At 36.4% G+C, this 11436-nt stretch overlaps 1 protein-coding gene across 1 annotated transcript; it reads left to right on the plus strand.

Moving 5' to 3' along the window:
• The first annotated feature begins 1864 nt into the window (after positions 1-1864).
• Positions 1865-10189, plus strand: LOC133860647 (phytochrome C). The gene is made up of 4 exons (XM_062296218.1): positions 1865-4847; positions 6033-6870; positions 7462-7758; positions 9462-10189. Exons 1-4 carry the CDS (start codon positions 2822-2824, stop codon positions 9667-9669), a joined length of 3369 nt encoding a protein of 1122 aa, XP_062152202.1. The 5' UTR covers positions 1865-2821; the 3' UTR covers positions 9670-10189.
• Positions 10190-11436: the final 1247 nt, after the last annotated feature.

The raw sequence follows: 11436 nt of genomic DNA on the forward strand, positions 1-11436 counted from the left end.
AGTTATTTTTTCCTTTTTTTTTTTTAAAAAAAAATTCAGTTATTTTTTTCTTTTTCTTTTTTTTTCCTCTTTTAAATTATATATATTTTTTTTAATTTTTTTTTTTCGAATTTATAAAGACATTTTTGTCTTATTGAAAAAATTTATGGTCATTTTTGTCTTTTTGTTCGTCTGAGAGGGACATTAATATGTTTTGGTAGTCTGAGAAAAATTATTGACACAATTGATAATTTGAGAAAAACATTAACAATTAAATAGTAAATTGAAGAAAGATACGAGTAGTTTTCTCTTAAATATAAGGGTTAAATACACTTCTGATCCCTGAGTTTTGGAAACTTTATTTTTTAGTACCTGAGTTTCAATTCGCATTACATATGGTACCTCAATTTTGAGAAAAGACCGAATTAGTATCTCAGTCAAGTTTTCTGTCCAAAAACTAACGGTCCGCCATGTGTCAATCCTTGAGGGTTGACACATGTCACAATATAAAAAATTACAAAAATAAAAAATATTTAAAAATTAATTATAAAATTAAAAAAAAATAAAACTAAAAAAAATTATTAAAAAAAAAAAAGAAAAGAAAAAGAAGAGGGTGGCTGAGCCACCCCATGACTGGTCTGGGGTGGCCGAACCACCCATGGTTGAGCCACCCTCTTGGCCCATGGGGGTGGTCAACCACCAAGGGCCAAAACCCTTGAATTTTATTTTATTTTTTAAAATTTTTTTGCCATGGAGTGGCATTGGGGGTGATTTGGCTACTCCCAAGGGTCAAAACCCTTGATGATTTTATTTTATTTTATTTTCTACCATGGGGTGGCCCAGGGGGTGGTTCCCCTCTTCTTTTTCTTTTTTCTTTTTTTTTTCAATTTTTTTTTTAAATTTTTGTAATTAATTTTTAAAGATTTTTAATTTTTTTTATATTACAACTGGGCCGTTAGTTTTTGGACGAAAAACTTATCTGAAGTACTAATTCAATATTTTTTTTTCTGAAATTGAGATACCATCTGTTATGCGAATTGAAACTCAAATACTAAAAAATAAAATTTTTAAAACTCTAAGAATAAAAGAGTATTTAACCCTAAATATAACCCCAATCATAAACACATTCCAATCTTAACCAAATCCCTTGAAAATAACACAAAATGTGTCGGCCACACAACCGTGCTGTCTACTTGAGCTACGCACAGGCCGGTCTCTGTTTCTCAATCCAATGAACTTTTATCCCCACCTGGGCCACCCCCCTCCTCCTCTATCTATCTATTTATCTATTTATCTCTCTCGGAATTGCTTACGTGGCAATATGATTTTTCATTACTTTTTGAGTTTTTTTTTTTTTTAAATTTTTTAAAAATAAATTAAGGTGAGAGACCACCTTACCATATACCATATAGGCAAGGTAGTAAAAAATTATATCTTTAGATAGTGTTGAATCATTACTCATATATATATAAGAGATATGGTACAACTTTCAAGACACAACTCTTGACTACCTTACCTATGCAGCAAGGTGGTCTCCTATCTAGCTTAGGACCTTTTTTTTTTTTTTTTTTTTTTTTTCTAAAAAAATGAAAAAAAAAATAAAATTAAAAGTTGCTACGTGGATAAAGTGGTCAAAAGTTAAGAAGAAATGTTACATGTACTTAAACTTTTACAAATGAAACTTTATTAATTGATGTGCAGCTTATTTATTGGAGATGATCAAAATAATTAATAAAAAAAAATATTATGAGTACCAATGATATATTGTCACTTTCAAAACATAACTATCGACTATCTTTGTTCCCTCGATAATTTTAACTTTTATTTTTTTTTTAAAAAAGAAACTGTAAAACTGGTTAGGTGACGACTTTCACTTTCCCACGTGAGTAAGGTAGTGTAGAGTTGTCTCCTCGGGCGGCAAAAGATCGTATCTGTGTATATATATCCTTTATTTTTCTTGTAAGCTTTCTGGGTTCTTGATTCATGGATAAGGTGCAGAAATCTGGTCGGTTTCACGTGTTGCTGATCCATGCCCTGCAAATTTGATGGTCAGTAACCCATCACTTGCCCACCGTCTTATTAGGAACTCTCGGGTTATTTTTTAGGAGTATTTGTTTTGGTTTTTTTTCTTTTTCTTTTCGGAACTTTGTGAAGTCTGGGCCTTGGGATTTGAATTATGTTTATATGGATATCAACGAGAATTTGTGGGTATGAAGTGTAAACAAAAAGTTTCGATTACTTAAACACGCCATAAAAGTGGGTTTGTGTACTGGGTTTGACGATTTTGTCGTTATCTGCTCTGAGTTTGTGGGATTTTGTTGTGATCTGGGATTCGGTTTTTGAGGGAGGTGAACCCACTTCGGAGATGTTCTGGCAGAATCCTTTCCGGATGAGTGATGACACTTTTTCTTTTTCTTCTTGGTAGCCTTTTGGTTGAGAATAGACTCGTAAGGACTACGTGAATTGAAGTACCTTTTCTTTTTCTTTTTTTTGGAGCTTTTCACGGGTTTATGGGATTTAAAATGGTAAAAGGGGCTGCTTTTTGGTACTGAAATGGTGGTGCGCTTTACTCTTTTCAACTTTCATGATGATTCCTGGTCCGGTAGATTCCGGCTGACAAAAAGTAGGTAATTTGATATGGGTTTTGAGTTTGGTTTTTGTTGATGCGGATAATTTAGTGGTTTTATTTGTTGGGAGCACATAGTTGGCATTTCTATGTTTGGGGATTTGAACTTTAGTTCACTGGTTTTGCATTATTTCATGTATAAGGAGGGTTGGGTCGATTGAAATTGCTAGTGGAGGAAGAAAAAGAGAGGAACTGGAGAGGAAGGAGGGTTGAGAGATGTCATCAAATTCGACTAGGAGCAGTTCTGCTACAAGACATAGGGCCCGTGTGTTTGTACAGACCCCCATCGATGCAAAGCTTCAAGGAGAATTTGAAGGATCCAAAGGGTTGTTTGATTACTCCACTTCAATTGAATTCAATATCTCAAGTTCCACTAGCAATGTCCCCTCCTCCACTGTATCAACTTACCTCCACAAGATGCAGAGAGGAAGCCTCATTCAACCGTTCGGATGCATGATTGCTGTGGAGGAGCAAAACTTCACTGTTCTTGCCTATAGCGAAAATGCTCCCGAAATGTTGGACTTGGCTCCACATGCCGTTCCAAGCATCGAGCAGCAAGAAGCTCTGACTTTTGGAACAGATGCTCGAACACTCTTTCGGTCCTCAGGTGCCACTGCTTTGCAGAAAGCAGCCAACTTTGGGGAAGTGAATCTTCTCAATCCCATATTGGTTCATTGTAAAACCTCAGGTAAGCCCTTCTACGCAATTCTGCATCGAATTGATGTTGGTTTAGTAATAGATTTGGAACCAGTGAATCCAGCTGACGTGCCGGTGACTGCTGCTGGGGCATTGAAATCTTATAAGCTAGCGGCCAAAGCCATCTCAAGATTGCAGTCCTTACCAAGTGTGAATATATCACTGTTATGTGATGTTTTGGCTAAGGAAGTTCGTGATTTAACTGGTTATGATCGTGTAATGGTGTATAAATTTCATGAGGATGAGCATGGGGAAGTTGTAGCTGAGTGCCTCAGACCTGACCTTGAACCTTATCTCGGTTTACATTACCCGGCTACTGATATACCGCAAGCTTCAAGATTCCTATTCTTGAAGAACAAGGTTAGAATGATATGCGATTGTTTGGCGCCTCCAGTTAAAGTAATTCAAGACAAGAGATTGTCTCAGCCATTGAGCCTTTCTGGATCTACGTTGAGATCTCCTCATGGTTGTCATGTACATTATATGGCAAATATGGGTTCCATTGCATCTCTGGTCATGTCAGTGACTATCAACGAAGATGACAATGAGAGGGAGAGTGATCAGCAGAAGGGAAGAAAACTGTGGGGTTTGGTTGTTTGCCATCACACAGGCCCTCGGTTTGTTCCATTTCCTTTGAGGTATGCCTGTGAGTTCTTGATTCAAGTTTTTGGTGTACAGATCAACAAAGAAGTGGAGTTGGCTGCTCAACTGAGGGAGAAGCATATTTTGCAAACTCAAACTGTGCTTTGTGACATGCTTCTTAGAGATGCTATTGTAGGTATTGTTACTCAATCACCTAATGTAATGGATCTTGTCAAGTGTGATGGAGCTGCACTATACTACAGGAAGAAATTTTGGTTGCTTGGGGTCACCCCGACAGAAGCACAAATTAGATATATAGCTGAATGGCTTGTCGAGTACCATAGTGGGAGCACTGGTTTAAGTACTGATAGCCTTACAGACGCTGGCTACCCAGGTGCTTCAGACCTCGGAGATGAAGTTTGTGGGATGGCAGCTGTTAGGATTACTTCAAAGGATTTCCTGTTTTGGTTCCGGTCGCACACTGCAAAGGAAATCAAGTGGGGTGGTGCGAAACATGACCCTGATGACAAGGACAATGGAAGAAAGATGCACCCCAGGTCATCGTTCAAGGCTTTTCTGGAGGTGGTAAAGCATCGGTGCCTACCTTGGGAAGATGTGGAAATGGATGCCATTCATTCCTTACAGCTGATATTGAGGGGATCTTTACAAGATGAGATTGTGGAGGATGAGTCCAATATGATCGTAAATGTTCCATCGGTTGATGACCGGATACAGAGAGTGGATCAATTGCGCATTGTCACAAATGAAATGGTTCACCTTATTGAGACAGCTGCAGTCCCCATTTTGGCTGTCAATGCCTCTGGTAGCATAAATGGGTGGAATAGCAAAGCAGCTGAACTAACAGGACTGTCTGTCGAGAAAGCCATTGGTATGTCATTAATTGATCTTGTCTGGGATGATTCAGTTGAAGTGGTGAAGAATCTCCTCATCTTGGCTTCGCAAGGTGACACTACTCTGTATCTTTTTTTATGTAGTTTTGTAGTTGCATATCATGCTATTGATGGAATGCTTATCAGATGAAAAAAATCTCAAGACGGTGTTCTATGATTTTAGTTTTGTACTTATCATGTGAGAGATTTGTACATTTGTTCCTCTCTATGCATGTTCTCTAGATTGAAGTGTGACTTTGGCATGGTCTGAATCATGCTGTACTGGACAGTACTTTACCTATGCAATTACTTCTGAAGATAAAGAAGCATATTAAGAGATAGACTTAATAAGTGAAAGTAATCATGTACATGGATTGAGATGTAGTGTCATTATTAGGAGCTTCTTGTCTGGATTTTTACTTAAGGTCTTTTATGTTTTTGTTCTCATGTTTTAGTTTATTGCTTCCCAGTTTATGAACTTCACAAAGGTCTAAATAGTCAAATTATTCTTGCTTTTGCTGTGTGTAGTCTGGGTGCTGCTTCCTAACCTACTTTATTAACTGTAGAAGATAAATTATGTCGTGTCCCACACAATGCATTGGTGAAAATACACGAATGTTTGAAATAAAATGATATGATGCATCAACCACACCCTTTCCGTTCTATCCATCCCTGTCAACGCATGTCGGTTATATGGAAACTACAGTTATACATCCAATTTTTTTTTTTACTAGTAATATGATTTAGTTTTTATATGTAAGTACTATGTACCAGGTTTATAGAATGAAAGCTTGTATATCTTATGTCCAATCAGTTACTCCTCTTCCCAATTTTTTTTTTTTGATAAGTAAAAACATTATTAAAAAATGCGTAAAGCGCCCCTAAGTACACAAGAAGTATACAAAGGAGAAACCAAAGCTAACCTGAGGAAACCCAACAAAAACCACAAAAAAACCTAAGAACCCGAACAAACACCCTAAAACAACCCACGAAAGAACCCAAACAAAAGCATCTGCCAAAGAACCCAAACAAGAACAAAAGGAAAAACACCCCAAGGACCCGAGGTACAACCCACAAAAAACCACCAAGGCAAACACCCCTACAACAAATGGGCCTTGCCTTTCCTGTTACTTATATGTTGTACAACTTTGCTTCTCAAGTTCCATTTCAACTGTATTTTCTGCTCCATGTCCTATTGTGTTCTTCTATTCTCTATTGATTTTTGTGCTAGACCATCTAATCTGATATTAAAATGGCAGGTATAGAAGAGCGAAATATTGAAATCAAACTTAGAACATATGGTCCTCAGGAACACAATGGTCCTCAGGAACACAATGGTCCTGTAATCTTGGTTGTTAATTCATGTTGCAGCCGGGAGTATAAAAAAGAAAATGTTGTAGGGGTTTGCTTTGTTGGCCAAGATGTTACAAAACAAAAGGTCATTTGGGACAAATATACACGCATGCAAGGTGATTATGTTGGAATTGTGCGGAGCCCTTCTGCACTTATTCCTCCAATTTTTATGACTGATGAGGATGGCCGATGCTTGGAATGGAATGACGCAATGCAAAAATTGTCTGGTTTGAGGAGGGAAGAGGCAATTGATCAGATGCTTCTCGGGGAGGTTTTTACCGTAAAATATTTTGGTTGTCGGGTTAAAGATCATGACACATTAACCAAGCTTAGGATACTACTTAATAGGGTAATTGCAGGCCATGATGCTGATAAGTTGTTATTTGGATTCTATGATCAGCAGGGTAATTATGTAGAAGCATTACTTTCTGCAAGTAAAAGGACTGATGTCGAGGGAAAGGTTACTGGTGTTTTGTGCTTTCTGCATGTGGCTAGTCCAGAACTTCAGTATGCTCTGCAGGTGCAGAAGATATCAGAACAGGCTGCTGCTGATAGCATCAAGAAATTAGCATATATTCGTCGAGAAATCAGAAAGCCTCTTAATGGGGTTATGTTAATGCAGAATTTAATGGGATCTTCAGATTTAAACAAAGAGCAGAAGCAGCTACTTAAGACGAGCTCGTTGTGTCAGGAACAATTAGCTAAGGTTGTTGATGACACTGATATTGAAAGTATTGAGGAATGGTATGGCCTTTTAGCTTGAGTATCCGTTGGCATGCATGTGTACTTGATCAGTATATTTGTTTCTATATTGAACTAGATGGTAAAATTTGTTGTTACATCTTGGACTTCAAAACATGATCTGAGTTCTGATTATCATTCTTGATGTAGTGGTTGCTAACAAAAAAATCTAGATTCTCTAAATCTTGCTGTGTTCATTTTACCTTATGGTCTCTCTCTCTCTCCTCTGAGCAATTCATTAGTTTCTTGAGATCCATTAAAAGGAATGTGGCTTGAGGTCCATTATGGTCTTAGACCCAATTGCTGTATGTACGTTACGGTTTTTCCTGGAAACATTTTTCTTGGGTTCTGTCTCCACCTGTTTCCCACTTGCTGTGTAAGTCAATCATGGCCTAGTTGCATGTTTACTCATTATTTACCATATATGTACATTTCGAGATTTCAAATTGCATTTTGAATTGCCCTTCTCCTTTTGCTTATTGTATGTTGTATGATGCTCGGTGTGTATTCTATTAGCTTGCTTTTCTTGCATTGTTGTTGTAGATTTTTATGCCTTCTGAAAAGCCTTTGGATCTTTGGGCCACCTGTTTTCAGCTACATGGAAATGAGATCTGCTGAATTTAACCTCGGGGAAGCTCTTGAAGCTGTCATGAATCAAGTTATGAGTTTGTGCCAGGAGCGGCAGGTGCAGGTCATCCATGATTCACCTGCCGAAGTGGCATCGATGCACTTATATGGAGACAACTTGAGGCTTCAGCAAGTTCTTTCACATTTTTTGAGTAATGCACTCTTCTTCAGCCCTGCAATAGAAGGATCATTTATTTCATTTAAAGTGATTCCAAGGAAGGAACGTATAGGGATGAAAATACACATTGTCCACCTTGAATTTAGGTAATTCCATTCATACCTATAAATATTTTATAGTTTATATTGTCTAATCAAAAAATGTCATGGTTTATATTGCTTAAATGTGTTGCCATATAAGTTCAACAACGAGTACTTAGCAGATCAAACTAATGACAATATCTGAATGATGGATTGAGTATTATCATCATCTTTGAGTCATCTAGAAATATCATCAATTCAAAGTTGTGTTCTTCACCAAAAAAATGAAATAAATGTAAAAAGAAATCAAATTATGTGTTTGAGACTCAATATTACATCTAAGACTGCATCCCATGAGGGTCTTTGTTTAATAAAATAAGGGACTTGGATACTGCATTCCAAGGATATTAAGGTGGATTAGGTGTTAGGGAGAGAAACATCTAGGGAATCCAACAAGAGTAAGTTAACATACTTATTAGGAAACCACTCCTAGTTCAAAAGCCTAAACTAATGGGCTTGGGTCTACATAGGTATAGTAACTACTCTTTTTCTTTATACTTTATCAATGTGAGTCATAAACCTCGCAAGTGCACTCATAACAAATCTCCTCTTCACTTGTGAATCTCTTCCACATTGACCTAACTCTCCCTCGTGTGTAAGTCCTTTACACAAGAGTGTCATGCGTACTCCAAGAGAAACAACACTCTTTTACCGAATCAGACCAAATGCGTCAAATCAAGACACTTGTATCAACAACAGAAGCTAACCATGGCTCTGATTTCAATTATTAGGGAGAGAAGCACCGCGGGAGTCAAACAAGAGTAAGTTAATATACGTACTAGGACACCACTTCTAGCCCATAAGCCTAAGCTAATGGGGTTGGATCCACTTAGGTATATAAATTACTCTTTTTCTTTATACTTTCTTGATGTGAGACACAACAACACTCGTAAGTGCGTTTACAACATTAGGTGTATGAGATGATTATCTTAAAAACCCAATAGTTTTGTCACTGTGAGTTATCTGATGCATGTATGCCTTTGGCTACTCAATACTTGTGGAAGAAAGGCTGAAAAGGAAATGGCAGTGCCCTTATTACATATGTTGCACCGTAGTTACCCATTTTCAGAAGGATGAGTGAGAAATTTATATATCTTTTCGAAAATGTGAAAACATCTTCAGAAACGAACCTGAAAATGTCCAAAATTATGGGAAGCAGATTTTAGAAGTCCTTAGGAATCAACTTTTAGAGTAATCCCAAAACATGTGGGGGTAAACAATGCATTTGATAATATATATTCCAATTGCGCCAACTGTTTTTACCTTCCTTTATGTTATTTATGCATCCTCTTCTGCATCTTGCATCACATAGTTGAATGCCTAAGAATACAATATCAAGGATAAAGACCATGGCATATAGGTCTACCATATGCTAATCAGTCTAAAGAGAAACTTGGAACAGCACAGTTCGGTGAAACGCTGGGGGCATGGATTAGACCTTTTTTAGGGCATAAAGTGATTCCGAATATTTGCAGTTCTTTCTGTAGTTTTGTGTAGTTACCTCTTATCATATGCAAATGAGGTATGCGCTCGAACTTGTAACTGAGATAAAATAGAACAATATCATTGTACATAACCTTCTGCCTTGTCTTTAATATTCTTTGCCATGTGACATGCATCACAATTATCCTGACTAATTGTTGGGAAGTGAAAATGGAAAAAGAATCCAATAGGACTCAATGAGTTTAATTGTGTGTTTAACATGGCAGGATCACCCATCCGGCACCTGGGGTTCCAGAAAATCTAATTCAAGAGATGTTTCACCACGGCCACGGTCTCTCGAGGGAAGGTCTCGGCCTATGCATAAGTCAAAAGCTTGTGAAGATCATGAATGGCACTGTGCAATATATGAGAGAAGCAGAGACATCATCCTTTATAATTCTTATTGAATTTCCATTGGCTGGCCACATTGACTGATGAACTTCATAAACAAACTAACAGATGTTGGCCAAATGAAGTCAATGGCATACCCATAAAAAGGAGTGCCTATATAACCAGAGTTGGACCAGGGATTGGTCGGAGGCTAGATGCCGGATGGTGCTTGAATTTGTGCTACCCAATTTTGGAAACTGAATTGTGGTGAGTTGAAGAGCATCAACTGTTCTGATGTTTGTAAAAGTAAATAACATATTAAGTTCACTGGAACCCTTCTCACAACCTCAAGCTTCTGGATCCTTCTGTAACTTCTTTTGTAACATCGTTCCTCAATTAAGTTATGTTTGTTTTGGGAAGAGCTCACTGGCTAAAGCCTTCTCCTTTAAAATCTCCCTCTCCTTCTCCCTCTCATCTGTGAAGAGTGCAGTCTGCTGTTGTGAATAAACCAAGGAAGGGTGTATCATGTTTAGAACTGAATCAATAGAAGTTTGTATATACTAATGTTGTGAAAAACATCGACCAAATGAACTTCGAAGCTTTTTTAATCTTGGCAACAAGGCAATTATAAGAAATTTCTGACCTTCAGCCAAATATCAGCGTCTCCCTAGTTGCCTGACAGTGCCAACATTACCATGACAGGAAGTTGGTCCAGCGTGCATGATGTTTGGGACTTCTTGTCCAATATTCTCTGCCTAATTGATAGGATCCCCATGATATTTTTCATAATATTCTCCTAATATTTTTCATTAAGTATAATAATTGCATATTATTGCAATCACCTTATTTTAGCCATTATTCTATAATATAAATTTCCTAGAATAAGCTGCAATATTCTTTGTAAAATACTAATATGATATAGATATAGTATGGCAATTCAATCAATGAAAGTTTATTCACAAGTTACGTGTTTGTCAAGAGATTTAGGTTTTTTCTAAGAACCTAATTTATCTTGTTACAGACTTAATGTATAGATTTGTAACAGACATATGATGTCTTTGGACATGCTGCTAAAGTTCTATACGCCCAATCTTTCACTCTTAAAGTAAAAATATTCCTTTCAAATTACCACTCCATTATAAATGCGCTCTTCAAACTACTAATTGTATCAATGTCTCCATCTAAATTACCGAAGAATGTTAATGCCCCTGAAGCCAACAAAAAGACAAAAACAACCTTAAAAAAGTTTCAATAAGACAAATATATCTTTATAAATTTGAAAAAAAAAACGATTTTTTTTTTTTGAAACATTGAAAAAATTAAAATAAAAAAATGAGAAAAATAAAAATTCAAGGGGTGGCCCAAACTGAAAATTATATAAAACAAAATCTAAAAAGAACAAAAAAAAAAATCAAAAAAATGAAAAATCTTGGTTTTTATTTTTTCTTTCTTAAAAATAATTTTGTTTTGTTTTGTTTTGCTTTTATAAAATTGTTTTTGTTATGAAAGGTATTTTTATCATTGGAAGACATTGACATTGTTTGGTAGTTTAGGGGAGACATTTACACAATTGGTAGTTTAGAGGCACATTGACAATTGTGTGATAGTTTAAAGGGGTATATATACTTTCATTTTCTTTTTTCTTTTTTTTTTTTTAAAAAAAGTTTTTAGTTTTAATTTTTAATTTTTATATATATATATATTATAGGTGACATGTATCGTAATTTGATTGGTGCTGATGTGAAATTTGACAGTTTTCATAAAAATATTTAAACGGAAGTTGAGTGCAGAAATGCATTTGTTTTTATTGCATATTATAGTGAGCTTTTAATGTATTTTTATACCGTATGGAGTGTATTGCAAATCGGCGTA

The sequence above is a fragment of the Alnus glutinosa genome, chromosome 2 (assembly GCF_958979055.1).
Source record: "Alnus glutinosa chromosome 2, dhAlnGlut1.1, whole genome shotgun sequence".
NCBI classification, from domain to species: Eukaryota; Viridiplantae; Streptophyta; class Magnoliopsida; order Fagales; family Betulaceae; genus Alnus; species Alnus glutinosa.